At 36.0% G+C, this 26,692-nt stretch overlaps 1 protein-coding gene across 2 annotated transcripts; it reads right to left on the bottom strand.

Annotated features, from left to right (window-relative positions):
• Positions 1-2,647: 2,647 nt before the first annotated feature.
• CYTH3 (cytohesin 3) lies at positions 2,648-25,039 on the bottom strand. 2 transcript variants are annotated; one of them, XM_009573651.1, is made up of 13 exons: positions 24,923-25,039; positions 24,298-24,362; positions 23,812-23,878; positions 19,433-19,551; positions 15,584-15,664; positions 13,413-13,525; positions 11,826-11,974; positions 10,923-11,034; positions 10,358-10,360; positions 3,799-3,875; positions 3,646-3,717; positions 3,359-3,513; positions 2,648-2,720 (listed from the first exon to the last, which is right to left on the bottom strand). In XM_009573651.1, exons 1-13 carry the CDS (start codon positions 25,037-25,039, stop codon positions 2,648-2,650), a joined length of 1,203 nt encoding a protein of 400 aa, XP_009571946.1. The 2 variants fall into 2 exon arrangements, with proteins under 2 accessions (XP_009571946.1, XP_009572020.1); XM_009573725.1 differs by lacking the exon at positions 10,358-10,360.
• Positions 25,040-26,692: the final 1,653 nt, after the last annotated feature.

Here is a 26,692-nt window from a genome sequence, read left to right as displayed (position 1 = left end):
TTCTTCACCCTCATGGACAGTACCTGATTTGGCCAAAATTTTCACAAGCCACTTTGTTTTACTGGCCTGGTGGCCAGTGGAAATTTTGGGCCAGTTTCACTCCCTGTTAATACTGTTACAAAGAACATTTGAAATCAAATATTACCACACACAAGAATGCTATTCCATTAGCTTTGGTAAATTAAATAGATAGATTGAGCACCACAAATAGCTGTTTAAGATGTTGCATTTTAATGCTAAGAAATAATATATTTCCTGCTATAATATCCTCAGTTACATGTTACTCTAATAATTATTTCTGCTGGATATAAGAACTTCAAACTAAATACAGCAAATGAACTCTCAAGGCATTTCCTTCATGCTTATAGGCAGACATCCTCACCTGCTTAAATAAATAGATTTTCTTGAAGGTGGTATTTCAGAAGATAAGAATTGATACAAAAGTGCTTCATGGCTTATTAATGCTTCTGTAATCTCACAATTCTCCAGAAATACTTTATTTGCTGCTCTTCACCTTTACACTCATTAGTACCACGTGATTCTGGCTTATCAATATTTGCATTACAAATGTACTTGTCCAAAGCTAAAACTGATGTATGCATTTCTTGAAAACAAAACCTAAAGTTGCGGAACTGAAGACTCAAAACAAGCGATGTTAGCAGCTCCATAATCATGCTGCTTTGCAAACATAGGACATACAACTTAATTCGTTTCTATAAAGAGTTTAAATGTGTTCCATTAAGCAAAGATGTCCCCACCCTGATACTTATTCAAGGATTCTACCTCCTTTGGTTGAGTTTTACTCCCTTGAAAGCACTCGGATTTGAACATTCATCCAAGTAGACTGCAATTCCACACACTCTGGGGAAAATCTAAGGTGTAGTAAAGTTTACTTTGTTCTTTTCCTCTCAGCCTTTTTGGCAAACATGCAATAAAGCAAAACATTCACAGGCTGACACCCCATGCAAAACAAGGCAAATTAGTAAGACAGGAACAATGAAACAGACTCTCCCTTACAGTTAAAAGGAGATTTGAAACGGATCAACTTAATAAGTCTGTGTTTTTGCCAGGGCAGCACAGTTCCCTGTAACGAATCCAGAGATGCTTCTGTAACTCCAACAAGCAAAATTGCTTTGACAAAGTATTGGGTCTCCAAAGCGTTCATTGGCACAGTAGGCACGGCTCAGGTTCAACAAGTTCGTGAAAAACTGAGTGCTAACAGAAGCAGTAGGGTCCAAAAAACCACTTTCTCCCCCACTGTGGAGTTAGGGTCTTTACCTTAAGAATGGTATGTGCGCTATCAATAGAAAAGCGTTGTATTAAAATCTGCCATAGCAGTTTACGTGTTCCTGAAAGACTATCAGGAGGACCACGGAAAGATTTTCCACAAATTACAAAACAAAACAAAACAAAAAACAAACAAACATGCTTGTGGGGGAGTTCAGTTGCACAAGGTAATCGATGTGTAAGATTTTATTTTTTAAGTAAAAATAAGGATGTCTATTCTTTTTTTCAATTTCAACTGCTGAAGCACGGATCTGAAAAATCGCCTTTAAGAATGCAATAAAAATACTGAACTTTTCTGTATGTCGAAAGTTTGTTATCAAGCAAAGGAACGAATCCTGCTTGCTTAACTATCTAGGGCTGTATCTTACAGAAAGATTTCACCTTCCTGGTTTTTCCCTTTAAAAACATTAAATGCACGTGAAATTATTTGGGGGTATTTTCACATGCAAAGCCTAAACTCATGCAAGCCCTGTCATCTTACTCCTTTAGTAGTAACTTAGTGTTAATTAAACTACAACATATCTAAAACATAAGAAGGATGTTACTATATAAAAAGCAGATGAAACCAGTCATTAAATCTTACTGCTTATTGTGAGTGTACGAGCAGACAGGAATGAGTTTTAGCCTACTGGCAAATATCAAACCACATCTGTACTTAGTGTCATGTCTACAGACTCAAACCTTTGCTGTTGGGACCTGCATACATTTCAGTGCATATCAACCAAACCCTTTGGCACAACTAGTTAACTACGTAGCTGCCAGTCTACCGCTGAGTTGTGTTTCTGAAGAAGAAAAGCTATTTCCATAAAGGTAGGAGAGCGAATCCTAAATGAAAGCTTCACTCAGCTGTTGATTTACTGTGAAACACACAAGACTTGAAAACTGATATTGAGATTGTGGGTTTTCTGCTTACAGAAAAAAATTAAGTGCTAGATCACGCTGTACTCCACTTTTGGTGGAGTGAGATTTTAGTGAGAGATGAAAGTCTCATAATCGCTCCTCCTTTTATGGGAAATGCTCTCAAATGCACATATAGGACATTTTACTATTAGCCTCGAATTCCTTCCCTGCCAACCCAAGTAAACTGGAGTTGTAACTAATATAAGTGAAAACAAGGCTTCCATGTTTTCAGTTGAATTCCGATATTGGAATCATCCCCTGGGATTTGAAGCTTACTTCAAATTATATGCCAGTAACTATTTACCCTGAAAGGTCTTTCCAAGTTTTTATGTCATAGTAAAGTGTATATATATAAAATTTACAGTTATTGTCTTCATTTATTTTGTCCAATTTTTACATTATCACTCAACTGTATGCTCATTCATAGGTTGATGCAGGTATACAAGTTTCTGATCAGGTTCTACTTCTTATTTGCAATTCTTCGTTTCCTTGTTGCCAGCATATCATAGAAGGGATCCCTGCTGATACTTGCTCTAGAAGAGAAAGAAGGAATCATCAGTTTCATTAACAAATATCTGTTTTTGAAAACTAAAACCATTTTGTTCTGTCCTCCCTGTGGATGACTACACACTCCTAATAAGATAATGGATGGTTCACTTCTAAGCATCACAAATATTTCTTTAGAAAAAGATGTTATTCAGCTGTGATTTGTTAAGAGTTCATACCTTCATCTTGACTATTATGTACTTCTTTAAGTGTAGGTCTACTTTATAAACCTTACAAGATAAAGTCAAGCTGTGAAAGTTTAAAGCTGCACTGTGAACAAGCTTAAGATAGATGTCACTGAAGTTAATTACTAGGTGAAGTAAGAATCTAATAAACTTAGGGTTAAAGACGATTCACATAGGGCTTTACATTTGCTTAAAAAAAAAAAAAAAAAAAAAAATCCACATTTTCCTCATTTGAGTTAGTAGCACTATTTCCTTAGGACCAGACAGTAACAGGAGACTTGTATCTTGATCCGTCAACCTCACGTAGCTTGTCATCAATCCTAGAGGATGTTGCCACATCAGAATTCTTTAAATAAGTTAGACTACAAATTCTCCTAGCATCTTACTCTGAAAAGACCTTACACTTCATTTCTGAAAGACATTTAAGACTTTAAACTCACTTGATGGATTTAATCCACTCTTCTTTTTCTTCTGGGGTAGGAGCAGATATTCTATACACTACATGGTTGCCTTCGACCACTCTACCATCAGCTTCAGTTTTACACGCTTTAATTACTTGACCTTTATGACTGGGGTTATAGAGCTCAAAGCAGTTCTGGAGGGTAGAAATGAAGAAATACATTTTAAAAACAAAACAAAACTGACAAAAGTCTTCAATTAACACTACATCTAAGTTCTAGATGGTTTACTTATCTTCATTTAAAAAAAAATTATGAAAATATCTTACTGGTTTTCTAGGGTCTTCAACTTCTCTTATGCTAAGGTTTTCTAATGGAATAATTCCTCTAGGTTCTTTGTCCTAAAAAATTAGGAAAATATCACATTATTAGCCACTTAAATATCTCGATCACAAATGAAGTTCACTGTAATATATACTCACTGTTGTGTACTCAAAGTAATACAGGCAATTATCAGTCAGAATAAACCATCTCCGTTTCCACGTTTTTACTCTTCCCCCTATAATAAAAAGGTACGGCTGAATTAAACGTGTGTTGCTGTCAAGGCTTCAACAATGGATAAGACAGTCATTTAGTTTTGCTAAAAACTAAAATTTTTTTTCAAAATATGGCTTAATTGCTTAATTGTAAATGGATCAGGCACAGATGAGCTGAGGTTAAAGGAACATGTTACTGTAATGTGTAGATGATCTTGTACTAAGATCAAACTCCTGAGACAGCATTAACTATGGTGTTGCTGACCAGCCACAAAAACTGTATGCTGTAAAGTTGTAAATGTCTCCTCTCTTACAGAGAATGAATGCAACAGTTTAGCAGTCAGTCCCTGCCATCACAGTTGTTTACTGCAGCAAAAATATTAATACTATACAGCTCTCAGAAGTGCAGTCAGTGCTGCTACAGCAAAGGGAGGCCGATCACCAGCAAAACCAGTAACTGGGTTCCAGCAACAGCACCAACCCTCTTCACAGCCTGTCTTGTACAAGGAAAGGTCCCATCAATAAAATTAAGGGCATTTTATCACGTTCCTTTCACTCCACTCGTGAGCATACATGTGATTAAGAACCTATCTTTACTTTCACATTTAACATCAAGTGCATAAGATGCTTATAAATATTATTAGCAGAACAAATATGATGTGTCATCAATAGGGAGCAAATCCTATGCCATTTGTAGTCACTTTTCATCATTTAGTATTTTAAAAACATGCTCTCTCTATAGATTAATATATCATTGAGTACACCTGTCAGAAGAAATAGCTACTGCTTCAAAAATGCCAGTTTTTCCTGCATTAACAGTTTAGACAATAGCAACCACAGAGCTCCTCTTTCTTACACCTGCTAATGTCACACTGTGGGAACAGTTCCTTTTAGAAACACACATTCTTGTCTTGGCCCGTTCAGCTGGTTTTCTGCCATTGGCTACTTCAGAACTCGTCTAGCATTCCACAATTATGTTATTTTTGAAACTCATTTCCAGGAAGGACAATTGTAGATAAAGCATTCACGTGTTACTAATATAGAGGCTTAGTTCCACCATAGTTATCTGACTTCAGGATTATGTCACCATCTGTGCATCATCCATTCATCAGTGATTTAATCCCATTAACCCGACATCTCAAAACAGTTTTGAGATGTTCTTGCTATTGAACACCCGTGCATAAATGAGTACCATTAATACACACAAGACCCCCAATTTAATCCAAGTCATATAACTAAATCTAAGACAAGAGCATAATTTTTTAACCTTTTTGTTCTACTTGAAACAGCTGGGTTTTTGTTTAATACGGAAATCCAAATCATATTAAGTTACAGAACAATTCTAGGAATATAATGAAATTTCTTGACACCAGCCTACTGTGTGTTTGCACTGCAGACCGAGTATGTTGCATGTCGTGTCTTCCTTTTGCTTGGTTTCATGACCTACACGGTAACCCAGTACTAACACACTGCAATGTTCAACATACTCAATAAACTTTATGTTTCCATTACACGCACACACATCTTACGAAAAATTTGATCTGCAAGCAGGTGCGGTGAAATAAGAGAAGGCAAAATAGTGCAAGATGCAGAAGCCGTGACAGAATGAATGGTTGAGTGAGCTGGAGACAGTGAGGGAAGAACTGGTGGCATTTTAGTACAACCACTGTGACAGATCCTTAAATAAGCATTGTAGAATCATTCAAACTGGTATGTAAGTCACTAGAAAAATTCCCATCACCTTGACTGAGGGCTGGTTCAAGTATCAGGAAGTATTTGGGCTAGGAATGGAAAGTCGACGAACTTTAGCTTGACTCACTTCCAGATCAATGAATAAGCAGCAGCCGAGTCAAGACAACTGCCAGGACAGTCCTTGCTATCGCCATAACATGACACTTTTTCATATAACCCAGTGTTCATTGCCGTGATTTTAAGTCACGTTTTGCTCTCTAAGGTTAACAGGTTAACACCATCTAACATTTTTACGGCACAAAAACGTCACCACATTTTTCAGGCTAACAGGTAACATCAGCTAGCATCAAATGTCATGGCTTGCCCAGTTCTAGTAGAAAAACAAGTCAGCAGGAGAGAGGATAAAACAAACAGGCAAGTAGGTTACCATCACAGAGGCAGCTTAAATTGAACAAAGGTGTTTCTCATAAACTGTGATATCATGTCAAAACACAATAAAAAAATAATCAGGTAATAACCATATATTTAAAAGAAGGCCTGCTTATAATTTAGGGCAGAAACAATGGACTTAAAACACACACCACCTAGAACAATATGAAGTGTCAAATAGTAAATGACAGTTGCTGCTCTCTTCTCCCTAAAACAGCCAGTAGCTCACCGGGTTACAGCACTCACATGAGTCGCAGAAATAGACCTTAAGTCCCTGCTCCACCAAGCTATGAGTTACTCTTCTCTTCCAGAAAAAAAGCAGCAAGGCAGGATTTTTTGGCAGGATAAGGAACTATTCTCACATATAAGTCCCTGTCTCCCCACCCCATTACGTAGCTGCAGCTGTCAACAGCACAGACTCTAATAAAGCCTGAAAGGCAATCTAGGCTGTACTCATCAAGTTTGCAGGGGTCACCACATAACATGCATTTAATGTGCCTTTACAATGGGCTAAAACCCAAGAAGCTGGTTGATAAGGCTTTGCGGATTAATGGGTAAGAACATGTGATAACAAAACAATCTTTGCCGAGATTGCTGTAGGCTCACAAAACAACAAAGGGTTTTAGCACCATACTTAGTACCTTCTTCCAGCTCCCAGCCGTTTAAAGATTAAACTGGAAGGAATTAAGTTAGCAGAAAAGGATCAAGAAAATCAGAGTATGAATCCATAAACATTTCCAGAAATGGAGAGATATAAGTGATATACTTCTCAAAGATCTATATGGTTAACTAAAATGCAAAGACATCTCAAACAACAAAATAAAGAAGCATGATATCTTCTAGGTGGAACTCTAAGGAAACTACAAGAAAAGGCCACAACAAGGCAAAATGTACAGAAAGAGGACTAGAAACACTCTTCACCTATGTAACCCAACATAGGATTTTTCTTTTTTTTTCAACTGTGGGCAAAGTACAAACTAGAGAACAAGGTAAAAGAAACCACCTATACTAAAGGGAAAAACAACTTGCAATGACTTAGGAAACATCAATTTCAAAATTTAAAAAGGCCTTAAGACTAAAGGTAGCAATGTATCTAAAGTTAGAAAATTCTACCCAAATCTTCAGCACTTTTATATAAAGTTTTAGAGGGGGAAGAGAGAGACGCACACATCAAGAATGTTTTTTTCTTCTCAGTTCGATATCACTAGGTGGAACGGACTCAGAAACTGTACAGTTATACAGATGATTGGATCAAAGTTTGGGTTTCTTTGAAAGAGAAGTTTCCCTCGACCGCAACATTAACTGCCTCAGCCTAGAAGAGCATCAGTCACCAGGAGAGCCAGGCAGGTACCGGAAGGCACCAGTTTCCTGATCAGCTCTTCTCTCGCTCTGGATTAGGGAAGAGAAACGACATCCTCTCACGGGCAGATGCGCTGGAATAAGCACCACTGGCAGGACCAGCCCGGATGTGAAGCTTTTGGACAATCTCCAAGCTCTCAGTAACTGCCTGACTGGCAGAAAAAATTAACACGATCATGTGTCTGGCTTGAATCATTTCCTCTCCAGTTTGGTGGAATAATGTCACAGTTTCCCTCTAAGTAGAAGAAAATATTATGCCAACCAAGATATTTGCCAAGAGAAGCTGTTTACGCAAGGAAACGCCTCCCTGTGCAAATCTATTTTAACTTGGGCATTAGGACAGAGAGCATAGACAACGATTTCAAAATACCTTAAAGTGGATGGCAGAAAATTTCATGGTACCAACACTACTAAAAATTACGATGCAGAAAAATCTAAAAGCTCGTAATGTCTCAAGCTGCTCTAAGTAGGATTCATTAGCATTCAGCAGCTTTCAGATTTTTTACTTGTAGCATTCATTTTCATTACATCATGCTTCAAACAATGTAGAACTGTATGATAATTTAGGTTTACCGAGATAAAGATGTCTATATAAAGGCACCAGCTGAGTCTAGATAGATAAAACCAGAATTGCTGTCTGGCTGCCAGGTTTGGCACTCGGACTTACACAGTCACCTCTGAACAATTCAGAGCAGCAAACTCTCCAAAAGCATATTGCACCCTCCCAGCTTTCTAAAATCCAATGCCAGGCTAAAGAGGTGGTCTTTAGGACAGATTAATTTTAAATATACGAAAGTTTCATGATATCCATCTCCTGCCCAGAGGATAATCAATACGGTGAGCTGGAATACTAAAAAGAGGGGCACAAGAAGAGTTGACTATAGGAAATACCAAATACAAAAATACAGTCTTGATATACTCAGGCTTTAGGAGTTGCTTTAGTCTTATTTACAGTTTTATATAAAACTTTCTATTTCAACTTTTAAGTATTATCACAACTGAGCACTTAAACTGTCATGCAGGAGTAGAGTCTCCTTAGCATTTCAACAACACAAACTTTTAATATCAACACCTTCCAGAACTGAAGGAAAACCTACCCATCTCACAAGAAGTGTTTCCCAACAGAAAGGACTGTAAAAATGCAAACAACATGGATCAAGACAGCACTCTCAAACATACAGTTTAAGCCTCCTAGCAAATAGGAAACTCAAGGTAGAGGAAAGAATGAAAGAAAGAAAGGAAGAAAGAAAGAAAGAAAAGAAAAAAAAGATTGCCAGATTTATTTCTGGTCACTGCATTTAAACTAGCAAAATGTATTTGTCTGTACCAGTCCATGTCTGCTGAAAAAAAAAGCAGTCTTTCATGGAAGCGCAGCTTCACACGTTTACAGGCTGATTCACCAGAGGCTTCTGGACATGTTTCATTTCTTTATTCAAATAAGCCTCACGCCGTGGGAGTGTTACATGCAACACCCTTCCGTTTCACACACGCTTTTACTATTGGATTTTCTGTGCACTGTCTCTCATCTACATCGTACATAATGAAAACTTCGTTTTATTGACCTTGCGCCAGAGCCAGAGGTGGATTGTGCAGAAGTACCTGGCAGCTCTCACTGACTTTCAGTCACCTTTTTTCTTCAATTTCTTTGTTCCTCTATTTTTTATTAGATCTCTTATATGTCTTTTATTGACAGTTTCTTCCACAAGTGATGCTGTCATTCCTCTATACACACTCACACTCTTGCTTGCACTCTCAGTATACGTATAAGTACATGAGAGAGCACTGGCAACAGAAAGAGGAATATGCACAGCATGGGCTTATAGGCAACAGCTTCTCCAGAAAGCACATTTTAGCTACATCATCTTGAAAGCCTTTCTGTTGAGATAGCTATCGCCTCACGCTACAAAATGGAGAAAAGCTGCAAAGTCATCTTTGAAATTGTGCCAGCTGAGCCAACGCATGTCAAAAAGCAAGAGCTTTGCTTTTTTGCTTTTAGAAAGACAAAGAGCTCTATAGCATCTGTAGCACAGAGGCCAAAATAAGACATTGGGGAGCACGCGAATTAATTACAAATGCTTCCTTTTCACATCTATTTTCTTCCAGCACTAGCATGACCACTAATTTCCAGGTGCAATCAGTAGAGCGGGCCTGAGGTTCTAACCAGGCTCTACTTTCACCATACTCACACCCTTGTGCACCCCCCAGCACACAACCCTTTTCCCACTTTAGTCACCATTCTCCAAGTGCAAAGTTCCTTCTATTTTAACAAGCAGTTACACATTAAAGTGGTCGACAACTGGCTCTGTTGGAGTGTGTACTGGTGTTTTATATAAGAAGAGGTTTATTTCATTGAAAAACAAATGTTAAAATAAAATTTCAGTCTCCTTTATATAGGAAAAAAATTCCTAAGCCCAAGTGAAAAAGTGAATCCACTTTAAAAAGTCTTTAAACAAGGGCATCTTACAGTGCCAGGAGACTGCAGATTACCAGAGGTTTCTGCAACCCTAAACTTGGTGCCCATTTGAGATTCTGTTAAGTAAGCTAAATATATTATTTACAACAGAAAACAAGCAGGAGAAAGAAAAGCTTTTATAAATGCATAGTTCAAATGTAATCAATCTTTCAATAATCTAATATAATTGATGTACAAGTAACAAAATCACTCTGGAACTTCAATACAAGAGTAAGACATGTTGTTTTCTCTCAGTAGAAATTATTCTTCCCTTGTTATGTTCTTCAATGAACGAGAGAAGTATACTGAATAGTCATCTTTATTTTTCTGCTTTACATGTAAACACTTTCTTCTTTTGCAGAAGACACTCACATGTGAGGTAGACAGCGACATGCCAGTCTTTCAGAGTACCACTGATGATACTGTTAGTGACACTGAGTGAAAAAGCAAAATGCTACAATAAACTTGATTAAAAAAAAAAAAAAGAAAAGAAAAAAAGCAGGAGGAAGGAGGAAGAAAACAAAAGAATGAGCAACTGAAGAAGAGGGGACTGGAAAGCAATCAGATACGTACCTCCTAATGCAGAATAAGCAGAGACAGCCAGTCACAGAACAGAAAGGTGATAGGTCATAGGCCATAAGGAAAACAAGAAGGCACATTTAAACCACTCATTAAAAAATCATAGCCAAAACCAAACCAAGAGAAACTCACAAATAATATGGAAAAATAAAGACATACAAAAATAACTATTTGAAGAGAAATCCTTTTTTTTTGTACACAGAAAACTAGTTGAAATATCACACAGTTTTCTGAAATGACCTTATGGAGACTTAGTTGTTATTTATCAGTCACAGCATGTAAATACCATATGGCATTTCCTATTTGTCGCCGAGTTTTTATTTCTCATACATCAGAAATAAAACTCCGAAGTTTTAAACAAGATTGCTAATCTGGATACGTAAAATAAGAAGTAACAACCTTCAGATGTAAAGGAGTTACTTATTTTGGTTCATACATTTTTAAATACAAATTACAAAGTTAATCCTATTAGCTTCACAAGAAAGCAGATAGACAGGGAAGCAGCAAACATGCTAACAACGAACAAACATATAGCAGCAAAACTGCCCTTATAACTAACCTAATTTCAGCAGCCAACCTTCTCTATCTGGATTAAAAAATGTATGCGTTAGATCATTTCCATCATCCTCTGGAATTTTAAACGGCTCATTCTTAATACTTTCATATAAATTCTAGAAGAATAAAAAAAGAGGAAAAAGACCTCATTAATAAATGTCTAACAGAAAATGCAACCAGGACATCCTACGGCTTTCTCAGACTATTTGTATAAAAAGCATAGGAAATACAGTCCATAAAATTCTGGACCATCCCTTCTCAATCATTGTTTACTACTTCGATTAAGTTTGATTTTAAACTACTTCATCTACAAACAAGTGTCTCTTTTTTACACATTTTATAAGCACTCCTAGCAAAGACATTTTTTTCTTTAATTTCAGCATTCAGTATTCCAAAGGTTTCAGCTTCAGGTCTCATTTAGTACAAATTTTGCCAAATGAATCTGGGTTTTCAGAAAATGGTTTAGACCGTCACACTGTCTTAGAGAAATAAGTATTTTTAATCTCAAGGGACAAGAGGAAGCTCCACAAGACACACGGAAAGAAATGAGAGGCAATAACAAAACAATGATTTTTTCTGGCTTTCTCTGACTTATCCAGAAATACTACTTTTTTTCATACGAAGCCAATTCTACAAGAATTTTGCCATCAGCAAACTACTGAGAGATATACAGAGTGTCTTCTCTGGAATCTCCTCTCCTTAACAAAAGATTGACTATAGGGAGAACTAGCTTAAAGCAGCTGTGAATATCAGAAAATGCTCCTTTCAGCTACTCAAATGGTTATGCATGCTAGAAAATATTCTTCTTACTTTCCCTCGACAAATCTGCCTGACAACTGTTGCACACGCTTCTAAGTTTCCTATTAAAACCACAAAGCATTGCCTTGTCTTACCCAGTCTAACTTACCCGTAGCAATTCCTCTGGAAGGTCTCCACCTTCATTAATTCCACGATTCATAGAAATAAACCTCTCTACTGTTGGTTTATCTCTTACATTGTGGTTGTGCAGACTGGTATTTAACATAATGATTGCAAATGACAGCACATAGCATGTATCTGAAATAAGATTAGAAAAATTATTTATCTCTGTGTGTTGTGGCAGAAACCTATATAATGAATATATAATTCATCCTGACTGGTAAAGAAGAAGAAGCAGGTAGTCAAAAAATCCTTGAACACTATATATGAAAGCAAAGTCTCATCTTTCTTTAAACTGTTGAAGTAAGCCTAAGAAGAAAAAAATATGTAACAATTCAAATTAAAAGCCAGTATGAGAAAAACAGTACTAGAGAATCCAAAAATGTTTTTAAACTCTCTGAAATCATTGCTATCACCCTAAATTAACATTTCACTTGAAACACTGAAGCGTTCTTGGGCAAAAAGTTCTCTGCACACAGATTTTGCCTAGATCATATTGGTAGATCCTAGAATAGACTTGGTCAATCAGACTGATACTCAAATTACTTCCAAAGCTTTCTCCAAAGAGAAAGAACAGTCTCTTCAAAATACTATTTGAACTGCATTTAAACGGACTGAAAATGACATTGACTCAATTTCTTGGCATACACAAGGTGGCTAGTACCACTGAATAATATCAAAAGATGACAAAGGAGATCTTACCATGCCTCTTGACATGGTTATGATTATAGTAAATTCTCCCAGAATTCAAGTACAAGATCCTGTATAAGAAAAAGCAGGATGGAAACCTCTCTGCTACATAGACCAAAAATCTGTTTGCATCTTCAGCACTTTGTTTTCAATAAGTATTTTCCTCTCTAGCTGCTGCAGACATTAACCTTTTCCTAGCCTATTTGTTCCTCAAACTAAGTGATCAACAGCAAGCTATGTGTATCTACAACTAAACAGACCAACAGTGCCAGAATACCAGGGCATTCTGTGCAGTATGACAAAGTTTTGTTAGCTGTTATGACTTGAGTAATTCTAAACCAAGTAATTCAACGGAAAACTGAGGTGCATTTCTAACTGAGATAAATTATTGCTGAACAGACTGCTAAAGAGAAAGGATACAGTCCTCATAACAAAAATGGATGACCATAGCCACGTATAGGTAGACTTGATACAGAGATAATCAGGTGTAAAGTCCTTATAACTGACAGATGAGACTACCCAATCTATTGGTCTCTTCTGCCTTTAAGCCCCTGAGACTCTCACTTTTCCAATTCCCAGCCAATGGTGACATTTCTGAAGTGTGTTTTATACTTTAATTGGCTTAGATCTATATTAATGCTGAAGTTTCATAAATGGAAATGCATTCTGACCATAAGCTTGCACCTCCTGGAAACAAAGTGTAGGATTAGACAGTTGCATTTTCTCAGTTCTCAGAAATTTCTCATTTCACATATTATTTTATCCTGAACTTCCAAACTGGCCATCATCTCTGTATGCATCAGATGTAGAAGAACATATATGATCTACAATATATATATACATACACACACACACTTACGAACTCCTATTGTTTCCTGTGACTAACCTGTAGACTGGAAGACTCCTGGGTTACAAAGGCAATAGCGTGAAGCAAAAGCTTCCATCATACGATCAATTTTTTGAGCCTCTCCTGGGAGTCTGAAGCTCCACAGAAACTGCCTACAGAAGGGAAGAATAGTTGTTAGACTCATTCCAATATTTATATACTAAGCATATATTACTAATAATCAGAATTAAAAAAAAAAAAAAAAAAAAAAATCAGCGACGTCTATATAAAATGTCCTAGAAATATGTTCTCAATCTCTCAACACACAAGTCAGGAGCTATTGTAAAGCAACATGCACAGATGGCTAGCCCAGTAATTCAGCCAGCAACACTGCATGCTATCAGGCAAGATAATATGTCAGTTCATATTCTGAGACTCTCTCTTTTTCCCAGACTAGTAAACAATTTTCTGTATGCATCCCATTTTTGCCATGAGAATGCTATGGGGAAACAATCAGTTCAATCCTCCCTGGGTTTCCTGGCTACAAAAAGCAATAAACACTCAGCTAGACTTTACTTACAATGTAAAAAGACACATTACATAAAATATTTCTGGTAGGGGAGAGAAGCAAGGAATAAAAAAACCACTTAACATCTTTACTTGAACTCCTCAAACATTTAAAAATAGTAATAACAACAAGAGAAACCCCAGTGCTTAGAGGGGTGCTGCCTGTCTAGTGTAAGTTCACCCTACAAGAATCAGACCCAGATCTTAAAAATAAAGACTCATGATATCACCTCAGTAATTTTGTAATATATGCAGGAGATCTGTGCTCCTGTTTAGCAGCAAGAACTGAAATAGAGTTTTTACATTCATAACTTACTATTTCTACATATAGGTACACTGGAATGCATACAGGACAGAAGTCTTGACAAATTTACTTTTGGCACACTGTGGCGCTAAAAAACTCCAATGAATTTAATCACTTATTCTTTTCTTTCTTAGCAAAATAATTATCTAAATTAAAACAGGATCTAAACCAGCAAAGTTACATGCTCTGCCATGCAAAACAAGTTCTCGATATTCCCTGTATGCCAGGTGCGAATATAGTAACCATTTATTCCTGTCTTCATCAGTTTTCATTTTAGGACATTATATTAAAGTGTCACAGGCCATCTGTAGTTTGTCAGCTCTATATACTGTCTTCTACTCACCTCATGCAAGGTTCCAACCCAGATCACGAATTTTGTAAGCTACCAAAATACAAACATTTAATAGTAGCAGCTGCTAAAGAAGAATAAAGTCAAACCTAACATTAAATTGAGTAAAAGAGACAGGAATATGAAGCCTCCCAGACAAGCTTCAGCAGCCAGAGAAAAGGCTTCCTTAGCTCAAGCCTCAGGCAGCTCAAGTTATCATCACCACATCACTCAACCATAGCAAAGCAGTTCTGACTCCACATCACAAGGCACTGCACCAGAGACAAAGATCACACGGACATTTCAATCTATCTGGTGTCAGGAGGGAGTCACTTGTGGCAATGAAACTGGCAGAACTGTCTAAATCAACTTAATTCACTAGATCTATTACGGATTTCCACCAAGAAGAGAAGGCACTTCACAAGGTCACTGTATGCTGGCATCCCAGAGAAATCAAGTAAACTGTTCACTCAGCAAGGAAAAAAAGTATACTAAGATATTACACTTTCTTTCACAAGACAAGTGGGAAACTCTGAGGAAAGTAGAAGGAAATTACTTGATTCAAAGTTTACCTCTGCAATTGAACATAATCACTGATTGTGGTCAGCGGGATTCCCTCCCTCCCTGCCCAGAGGAACAAGTTGAGGTGGAAGGAAAGGAGAAAGAAGATGGCAGCAAAGAAAATTACTTATTTGCTTGGGTTAGGGGCTTGTTTGGTTTTTACCTATCTCTGTGCTAATATACAAAACAGATCTTCAATTGTCCACATACGGCAGGCACACCAAAGAGTTACAGCTATGTTTTAGTTGTTTGCATTTGTCTGAAATAATTAAAAGTTTTCACCTTCAAAGGCAGCACACACACAAGCAATTGGAAGGGTTAAAACAGAGCTGTCTCTGCTAACTTGCACAGTAATGCATATAATCATGCTGAGCTGTAGATCAGCTTTCTGATGAATAAATCAACACAGTGACTTATATGAACGTGCAATTTGATAAAAGAAGGTCAGGTCAAAAAAAAAAATTTACTCACCTTAAGGCTTGTACAAGATTGAGATCAGCGAACTCATGGAGTTCAACAAAAGCCTGAAGAACTTTAATATTAAATTCATCTCTATGAAAGACAAAAATGCAAATAGACAATTACAATTCTGAACTTTAAAGTTAGTTAGAACTTGTTAGTTCTCTCTATCTCTATGATCATACTGATCAAATCAAGTCATCAGAAATAGTTTACACATTTATTTGATACTTAACACTAGTATTTTGTCCATGTTTACTGGCATTAAAAAGGTAGGTTAGCAAGAGCCAGTACACTTGAACTGATTTTACCACTGCTTATTTAAATGACCCGAAAATGGCCTGGCCTTCTTTGCTTCACATTTATTATTACTGCACCTGCCTTGATACGGGATGATACCTGATAAATTTATCCAGTAAAAAGTCTTTTGCAGAAATTGTATCATGAACTCTTAAAACAATGGTTAATGTAGGATTAATTTCTTTAGCCATACAACACAGGAAAAACAAACTATCCCATTTTTTCCTCTAATAACTGAAAATATTAAAGCAGTATATTAATTTATGTACAAAGATGAGGAACAGAAATGCTTCAACTGATTGTACCTAAGAAAAAGAACAGCTTTTTAAAAGAGCTACTTAGTACGTAGTTTATTCTTACTGTATTCTCAAAAATCATTACAATGGAAGTTTAGTAAAACCAGAATAGGTTTTGAATGGGCTTCCTCTCACCTATCTTTTATATTGTTATGTAAACCATGAGCCAAATTATGCTTTGTTTGATACAAAGGTGTTTAAATGCAAAAATAACATTTAAACATTAACACATACAAAATTATTTGGATGCAGACAGAATTTAGTCTACACCATCACTTAGTTCGTATGCCAGAAGCGTGAAGGTTTACAATTCTCAGGGTGTGCTTTAAATACATCACCAAGACAGAATGTTGCATATCAGCCTCCACCCGAAAATAGAAAGGTGTGCGCCCACCAAGAATTATCTGTTGCATTACTGACTAACTGCATAGTCAGACTAACCTGTAACGCTCATGAGTAAATACCTTAAAACGAATTATTCATTCATTAGGATGTCCCCATATTGTTTACAGAAAAACACATTAGCTCTGTCAAGCAAAACGAAGCAATTCTTATGAAATTTAGTAACATACAATTCAACTGCGTGACTACTTTTCAGTGCAGTGAACTAAAGTGGCGTAACAGTAATAAAAGAGAGCACTCTAATAGAGGTACTTTGTTACTCTAAGCCAAATTCTGATTTTGTTTATATGTACATAAAGCTGCAGTCATTCAGAACAAACATTAGGCTTATGCTCTAACTTTTGCACTTCTAGGTTTTAATGTAGACTGGATTAATAGTGATACTTGTGTTGGGTACAGCTCCAAAGACACAAGCCAAATATCATGAAAGGTCTAGGAAGCCACTTAAAAAAATAAGTGAAGACTTACCCATATATAAAGAAATCTTAAATCTTTTACAGGATGTAATTCATCCCTTATTTATTGTACATTTTTAGGTATTATCTCGTTCCATTTTACCATTCACTTTTTTCAGTTTGCTGAGTGCTGTTAACACTATAAAAGTCAATAATTTAAAATATATCTCTCTATGGCAGAATGTTATACAGTTACTTCATTCTGTTGACTATCCTGGTCTCGTCTGCAGCTAAAATGCAGAAGTAATTAATGATGGGCCCCCAAGAGGGAGTGGCAAAGTAAAAAAGAACGTCCTCAGATTCCAAATGCCTTGATAAAAGATACTACATAACTCAATAAAAACTCATCTATAATATGCACTGCCATCTGCATAGCACAAATCACTTAATAGCCTGTTTCTAAGGTAGTTACAAAAGCAAAACTAGCAGCTTAAGATCACCTCAACTGTCACATTTTATTTTATCCCACGGTATTTATTTTACCCCAGGACCTAAAGGCCCGATACACTGTTTTTGGAGGAACATGAATAAAAATTGTTAGGATTCTAGGAAATTAACGTTGCAGTTCAAAGGTGTATGATGAACCAATTCCCCATTCCAGACCTGACTACCTTGAAATTTGCATACACATTCCTGAAAATCAGATTGTCATCTCTTCACCTCCACTCCCCCTTACTAATTAATATAAGTGAAGAAAAAAAACAGACAGAAATACCATGTGCTTTCCCATTACCATATTAATATTACACCCTTCACAGAAATGAAGAAACATGCAAAAACCTATTAAAGTAGACTGACTGGATACACTGAATAAAAGCTCCTTTTAAAGCAAAAAATAATTTCAAATTTCTTTTTGACTTCAACTGCTTCTTAAAATTGATAGGTTGCTTCTGCCTTGTCACAAAATAGAAGCAGTATGTTAATTTTTTTCATTTCTCCTAAGATTTTATTATCCAGTTATACAAAATTTCCTGATCAAATTTGCTATTCAGTACAACCATTACATTTGTCTGTATTTATGTCCTGAAAAATTCAGAAGATATAATTGAATTGCATATTTATCTGTATACATACTCAATATTAAGAAAGGTTGCCCTGTATTTTCAAATTAGACCACAGTGCTGCCCAGCAGCATCCCTGCCAGGGATGCAAAAGAACGAGCAATCAATTTTTTAATGTTAAATGTGAACCCATAAATAGTCACACAAATATTATTGATGACTCCAGTGGGCCTGGACATATTGGTAAGACCTTTCTGCATGAGGAAAGGGGTTCTGGGAATAGGGCTAGAAAAACAGGAAGTATTTCTGAAGACAATACCAAGGCAGAATGCAGCTCTCAAAAACGAACACAGACTGTTTTATACAAGCTTTGTTACAGTTTTGCAATTATGGACATCAACATATAAGTGATTTTATAATACTGATTGCCCAAATATTCAAGAGAAACAACATAATGCTGTTGTATAAAAATTGTTGAAATGTCTACACAGAAACTTCACAGTGGAGATCTATTTTCAAAATATACATATTACAGTAAAAACTTTCATTAAACCTATTCAAGTCAGGAGGAAATTGCTGAGCACAACTAAGCCGCTGATGCTGTAAACAGATTACGGGTGCCTCAAAAGGGATCTGCCAGAACGTATCACTACAGCAGTATATCCTAAATGAGTCAACTTTTAAACCTCCATAACTGGCATCTGAACCGGAACATGTGCAAGCACGTAGATACACGTACTCCAACCCACTCTTCACTTCCGTCTCTTTCTGCTGCCTTTTTTGAAATCAATTCCTGGGTTGCACAGCAATGAAATTAATTTGCATTTTGATTGTGTTTTGCAATAGTATGCATAAATATGCATGTTTATTGTACTATGATTGATAAAGATACGGTGCGGCTGCCCTTTGAGACGCCTTCTTACTAATGGGAAGTCTGTGTGCAGGGAAGAAGACAACACTAAAACCTGCTTATAACTACTGTCCCAGGAACTACCCATTCTAGTAAGTAATTTCTTTACTATCTAACTATTAGCGATTGTAAATCACTCCTTGCCTGGGCACAGTATCTAGAGTTACCGGAACTGTTGCAATGCAACTCTCAGCCATTCCAAAAGCTCGTGGTATTAAATTCCGCACTATAGCCAAATTTAAGGGTATTTTCTCAAAACAGTAAGTTACAATAAATTAAATATTATTCCACAATGTACCCATTTAAAAAGAACAACAACCTAACAGAAAAAAACCTATCACAATACTGTAAATAGTTTTACTTCCCACTGTAGCTTTTATAGATCTCAAAGTAGTAGAGTAGCACTCTCACGCAGCCTGGGAAGGGGAAGGTAACTACCAAAACCATTAAGTATGCTTTGTGAACTCAAGAACAAAGTTTCAATATTTTTATTTTACCTTTCACCGAGGTAATCTCCAATTACGGTTTTATTTAATCCTTCTCCTTTATAAAGGAACTGTGCAATGTCTTCTGCAGTGTTCTGCAGGAGGTCATTTTCTATCAGAAACTGTATTCCCTAGGAAGAGCAATTCCAGAGGAAAAGGAATGTTACGTTTTCTTCCACAAGCATTTATGTAAATATTGCTTATAACAGTTGGTATTGATATACTGACACAGACATATACATAGTATATTAAGAATTACATTAGCCTACAGATTTTTTTTTTTTTTAATGAAATGGTAAACAAATGTTTTTCAGTTAGATAAGCAATATTTAGTACCGGTTTAAAGATGAAAATGAGAACACATTTTTAAGGCTAGAAGTACTAGGTGGCAGTTTGAATCTCTCAACAATAGAAATATCAAATATTAATTGAACAATGATTCCATGTTGGTCTTTGGAGTTAATGTGCAAGTTGGCCTGTTCATAATATTGCATAAATGTCTGCAGAGACATAATCTGTAAAATCATATAATGAAGAGGTACGTAGGAATAACTTAATTACCACCATGACACAAAATAAAGCATCTGTTATGATCTACAAACTGCAACCCAATACATCAAGCCACTACTTGCAGTAGAAGTCACGGCTGAAGATACTGAAACTGGTTTAAAAGACTTTATGCTGACACTGGGATTATCAGTGACTTCTGGTTGTGCTGGAACTAAACTATTCACAAAGGACTTGAACTAGACTATTCACAAAGGACTGTTCGCGAACCAGTCAAGCTTCTACCACGGAGCTTCTATCAAAGCCAGGAGGAGAGTCTCACCCTGTCCCTCAGTGGGTACTTGGTCAAGCCCCTGGACTCCTATGCCTCCATAAATTACTGGCCCTATAACTGGCACACTCTAGGGATGCCCAGAGAACTTTCTGCAAAGCGGTAAAGAAAGGAGACTAAGAGTTATATAAAGATTACGTAAAGGATGGAAGGGATGTTATTCCAACACTCAGCAGGTCATGACAAGATAGCGCTCTTTTTTCCCCCCACCACATACCCCAACAAAGTTGATTTCATAAAACCGTTAACAGCATGCTAGTGAAAAGTAGGAATGGCAGCTCTAAGTAACCTTGATGTCTTGGATTCCAAATATGTACAGAAGAGCTTAATAAACTATTCCAAATCTTTTCTACTAGAATATTTCATAATTTCAGAAATATTAAAAGCTTTTCAATTTCTGCAAATGGAATATATTTCTTTTTTATTTCCTTACAACTGAGAAAACTTCCATTATTTTTTGATATAGCATAGGAAGCCCTGCAGTAGCATTCAAAAAAGTAATTATCCTTCTGCTTGGTTGATTCTGTTTTTTTATAATGAAATGATTACCTGCCTGACAAAAAAAAGTCTATTTTCTGACCTAATTTAACAAAGAAAATGAACTGTGATGTTATAAGGCTTGAAGCTTTTTAAAAAAAGTCTGGAATGCAATTCTCTCCAAACAATTTTATCAACATCTGAAAACTTTATTTCAATGACAGGCTGGTATTCTGACTCTGACAACTTAATATTTTGATAAGTCATTTCAGAACACAATGATTTCGTTGCAAAGACTGTATCTGTTTTATCTTGAAGCAGACACAGCTGAGCTTTCCTCAAAAATTATCCCTTCAAAGCTTATTTGATAACTATTTGCACAAAAAAGTCATTTGACTATGAAACATAATGTTTTTTCCCCATACCGAGTTATTCAAAAAGCTTTCTCAGCTCTGTCAACCAACAGAGAACCTTCTTTCTAACAAACATCAGAAATAGCAGTTGCAGATTCCCTTCTTCAACACCTGGACCATATTATTCACGCTTAGTGTTAACAGACTGACCAGAATAGTTTTTAAAAAGTTGTACAAGTTACTGAAAAAGATAATGGACATGACTAGAAGCATGGAAAACAAATTTCTGTGCACAGAAGCAGATACTTTAACATACTACAAAAATGAATTTAATTTTCCTTTTTCTGTATTTTTTTCCTGTTTTTTTTTTTTGTTCTTAAGATGTTAAAGAACCAGAAGTCAAATAGACAGGAAAAGGAATTTGTCTGGGACAACAACTCCAGCATCTGGAATAAATGGTAAAATAGGTCAGCCAAATCCCCATCAACTCCTACGCTATCTTTTGTCTTGATGCAAATTTTCCTTCTGTAGACTGATAGGAGACAGCTGTACCAGTTTGACCTCCACACACAAAATTCATGGCTACAGAAATAGTCAATATTCACTACAAATACTGCATAGATTTTTTTTGTCAGTGCAATGAAATCTGCTTTGAATTTCATAGCTTTTACAATAACTTAATTACAAATTTTGCAGTTATTTAAACCCTGCCTTTGCCATAAAGAATTCATTTTCTGAGCCCAGCACAGGCAGTACCGACTTCCAGTGCTGCGAATTTCAAGCACAGCTTTATGTCCTCTGCACAGGGATTCTTGAAGTGTTTTACAAACTTTACCATTATAGCCCTTCCCACACTAGCTAACCAAATCCAAACAGCAAGGGACGTGATATTATGTCAGGAAACTGCGTTAAAAACAGCTATTTTGAATGAGGATTTTCTGGCTGGGGGCAGGGCGAATTGCTCTACGTATAGGTTACACACCAGAAAATGTAAAGGTCTTCAAAGAAAAATGGTAAAAGAAAATTACCTCACTGTGTCCCTGCTAATATGAAAACATTAGAACTCTGTTGTTTGGTTTTAAAGAAGAAAACTTGGGGGATTCAACGCATGTATTATTACCCCAGTTCTTTCACATTCCTAACTCTGGAGACCATCTTCCCTCCCATTTACGAATGAAAAACATCCTTTTCGCAATGACTCCGAGTTAATTCTCTCAACATTAGAAGGACATATATTTTAGCTGCCTGTAATTTAAAGTAGCAGCTGCAAACAACAAGATGATCTAGTTTTAAAGCAGCCAGCTACTGCAGGCCACCACTGATTCATAGACATTATTAAGAAATTACTATTGTAAGTCTGTTTACCACATTTAAATTATGTTGCAGTAGCAATGCGACCACAGCATCTATTTATAGAAATAATTTCACCCAACAAGAACAGTAACAAAAAATAGTTAACATTGGAATGAAAGCATCTGACATCATCCTGTGACTTTGCCACAAACTTCTAGGATGTGAAAGAGCTGGAGGACAAGAGCAAACTATCAGGATATTTGGGGGTATTCTGCCCTTAACAGAACTGAAGTTAGACAGTCACCAAAATGGAAAATAAAAGACATGGTCAGCAGCTTAAAAATGGTTCTATATCTCAAAGTACTTGAGTGTTTCTGGTAAACTGAAAACAGCCTGAAGAATAGCAGCCATCGCTGTACTTGGAACATTACAGAAAAGCCACCAAAATGTAACTGAATTCAATACAGCTGGAAAGAAAACATGTCAAGGACTAACACAGCAAAACAATGCTAAATAATTTCCAAAAAGACCTTAAAGAAGACTCATCACAAATTCAAAATGGAATCTCAATTACAAACAACAGAAGGCAGTAAAACAAAGCAAGGAAGACGTAAAATGAAAAGTAAAGGCTAAAGGTCAAATATGTCAATGCAGCTCTTTTAAATATATCAGGGGAGGTCTGGAAGAGCATGCGCAGGTCGCTGAATTTTCCAGAAAATTAACAATTATTTAAGAAAAGTAGAGGCACTGCAGAGAAATGAACTACTTTACTTCTTGGCTAAATGCACAATAGACTTCTTGAAATTGGTAACCAAGTTTCTACCTGCAGGTGTTTGTACAAGTCATATAGGTACACATATATATGTACATACGTATACAAACATACCAATATTCATAAATGCCTTTTTCACAAACAGAATTTAGATATGCAAATATAAAAGTCTATATGACAACAAATTAAAAAAATGTTAAAGGTGTTTTGGAAGAAGCAAAAATAGTATAAATAGCATAATTATATAAATAGCATAAATATATAATAGCATAAAAAAAAAGTATGGCCTCACTAACAACCAAACATCAAAATATTTTTAGAATTCTATTTGACATATCAACATAGAACATCTCTATCAGGTACAAATAATCTTTCTGCAAGCCAGCTCAATCAATACCTGACATATTTGATTGTTGATAAATAACCTCCATTATCAAAAATGGTTTGCTTAAGTGAAAAAACCACACATAACTGACAAATGGCTAGATGACTGCTTCTAATTTAACCCTCTGCTCAGTGTGTTACAGGATATACAAATAAGGCCTGTGAACTTACGTTATCAGAAATGTTTTCTTACGAAAACATGACTGTATTTGTCATAAATCATATTACAAGCAGGAACTTGATTCCTGACACATGGAAAAAAAAAATTCTCTACCTTCTTGGGGTCCATGTTGAATTTCTTCCTTCCCATGGCTATTTGCTTATTTCTTTGTGTAGTTTTGCTATACATGGAAAAAAAGAAGAAACAACAAGCAGTTATCAAAACAACAACTTCTGGACAGGCTTCGTTTAATTTGTTTTTTGGCTACTTTGTATTTTCTATTACAAAAACAAGACATTCACTTTTTATAAGGGGGCAAATTATGTTGCTATTTTCAATTCTTTCAAGTGATTGCAGCTTCAGAGAACTATGTAATTATCAATTGGATAGTCTAAAATACACATTCTACCCAACATATTCTCTATCCAAACGAATGACACACCTGAACAGGATAAGGTCAGGCTTTGAAGATTTTATAACAGACTGAATAAAGGCGACCCAGTGTTTGTTTAGCATGATAAAGCTTTTTTTTTTTTGCTATTCCTGGAAGGTCTGTTCCAAGGTCTTACTGAATCATGTCCATACATTAGCATTACTTACCTTTCTTCCACACTAGTCAGATTATCAATTTCTGTCATAACCTCAGCAATTTCAAATTTTAATCTCTGCCAAAAGAAGGAAGGACAATATGTTAACCTACATTAAAACACTTTCTGAAATAATCTATCATATATTAATATGATCAATTAGGTTTTATTTTCTAATATTTGCTAGTCACCTGAAGAAAAGTGAAGAATATTATGGCTTCCTTAGATTTTTAGCTTAAAGATTTTACCACAACTGAATGTCTGTTAAACACATGGATCTGAACTCCCACTGTGTGCTCGTGTCAGAGCATCAAGACCAAGTTGCCATTACCAACTTCAGTGTAAGATTTACCCAGACCTCTCACTCACTCCTATCCTGTACGCAAATCTGCAGTTTAATGAGTTCTTGATTATGCAAATTAAATGTGTACATATGCACATATTGCATTACATAAATACAGAAGTTAGCATTTTTAAAAGCACACAAATGACGCATAAATCCTATTCATTATTAGTAAGATTTAGCTTAAGCCATTTATATACTTTGAAAAACATTACCTGGAATTCATACCTAGGTATGCAGTTAACTTAATCTACTGAAGCAGTCTTCTAAGGATCTTTACAGATAAATTAATTACCTCAATATCATCAATCAGTTCTTTTTTCCTGCGACGAATATTTAAAAGCTCTTCTCTTTCTTCCATGGAGAGGTCATCAGGTACTGGAATAGACCAAAATGTACAGTTTTTTAGCATTTGCAAACATATCTCATCGCAGAAAACTGAATAAACCTGATTAAGAAAAGTAAGTTTACATGAAACATCAGGGCATTCTTTTTTTTAGCTGGGATCACTTTCAGAGGAAAAAAAACAAACCCCAGACCTAATTTATTGGAATTCTACTTTATAAAATCGTAAGCAAGGTAATCGAATGAATGACTATGGACAGAAACTATCTTTCAGAAGAAAGCTAGACAATCAAAGGGAACTTGTTATCATATAATATGTGGTCAGATTTGGCTCTATAGCTTAATTGCCAATAGTCTGATATAATTCCAATTATTTCAGTAACAGACCAAAATTCTTCATGTAAATGAATTCAAAAGACATTACTATCTTTCAGGCAAAAAAGCCAAAGAAAAAGCCAAAGCTATATACAACTCATTACCAAGATGTGTATCCTGGTGCTGATTTCAGACAACATGAGAATTTTAGCAGTACCCCTTCACCTAGTTGCTTTGTAGAGCAGAGATGCAGGTAAATACAATACTACTAACATCCTTAACAGCAAATACTTTCCATCAGTAGGATATACAACAAATACACAGTCAGAATTAGTTCTTTAACACAGCGTATCACAAACTTATGTTTTTGTATAACATCATTTAAGGGAGTCTGAAGTATTTAAGTCAATTTTAAGTCTCTCCTTGGCTATGCTAAAACAGATATGTTACCCTGTTGATAAAAATTACTTGCTACTGAAGATGCAAACACGTTTCAGTACACAGCTATGGCTGTCACTCACTCTAGCAGCAGCCCCTTACCCTGTAGTCTCTGCCTGACAACCAGGAAACGTGAAAAGTTATTCATACAAAACCTCTGCTTTTCTTGAGCAATTAGATTTTCCCTAGCAAGAAACTTATTTGGACAGAGATTATTCTCACTCATTTGTATGGCACTAGACATCAACCACAAATATCCACCTCCTTTGCAATGATCCTATAATAACAGTTTTAATGCTACCTACTTTCTTGGAAATAGCTCCTTAATTATAGAACAGCTTTTCCTTCTAGCTCAGTAAAATAGAACAACAAAAATAATTATTAAGATATTTAAATGGTTCTCTCCCAACAGCAATACACAGCAAATGTAGCCATTTGGGATGGCCAAAGCTGTTTCTTTATGTCATATACACGTGTAACAGATGGTAGCAATAGGATCACAAGCAAAGTTTCACTTGACAGGAGATTTTTAAAGACACATTTGAAACACAGCCTCTGTTCAAATCTAATAATGAAATATAGTGATTATTTTCAACATCCAGTAGTTAAGCTCCTTTCTTTTTAGGATTCGAATCATAACATAAAATCCAAACGGCAACAGACCTTGTTAAACATGAATTATGGCAAATGATCTCATTTAACTACTCCAGACACAAACATGATTAAATTACTTCCAGCTTAGGAAATGACAGTCTTCTGTTGAACGAATACCAGACTTCAATATGTTTACCTGCTTTTTCCCTTCATCTTATCAGAAACCCACCCACTCCTAAAAATGCCTTGCATGCAAATACCGATAAGATTCTTTTCACATCAAACCTTAGATACATCTGCCTACATCACATCTTTGTCTCACATGTATACTCTAAGATCTTAAACCATCAAAACTCAAGAGATTTTATGACTA

Source organism: Fulmarus glacialis, unplaced genomic scaffold (assembly GCF_000690835.1).
Source record: "Fulmarus glacialis isolate BGI_N327 unplaced genomic scaffold, ASM69083v1 scaffold4110, whole genome shotgun sequence".
NCBI lineage: Eukaryota > Metazoa > Chordata > Aves > Procellariiformes > Procellariidae > Fulmarus > Fulmarus glacialis.
The sequence above is the reverse complement of the archived record's forward strand: the minus strand, read 5'-3'. Positions and strand labels throughout refer to the sequence as shown.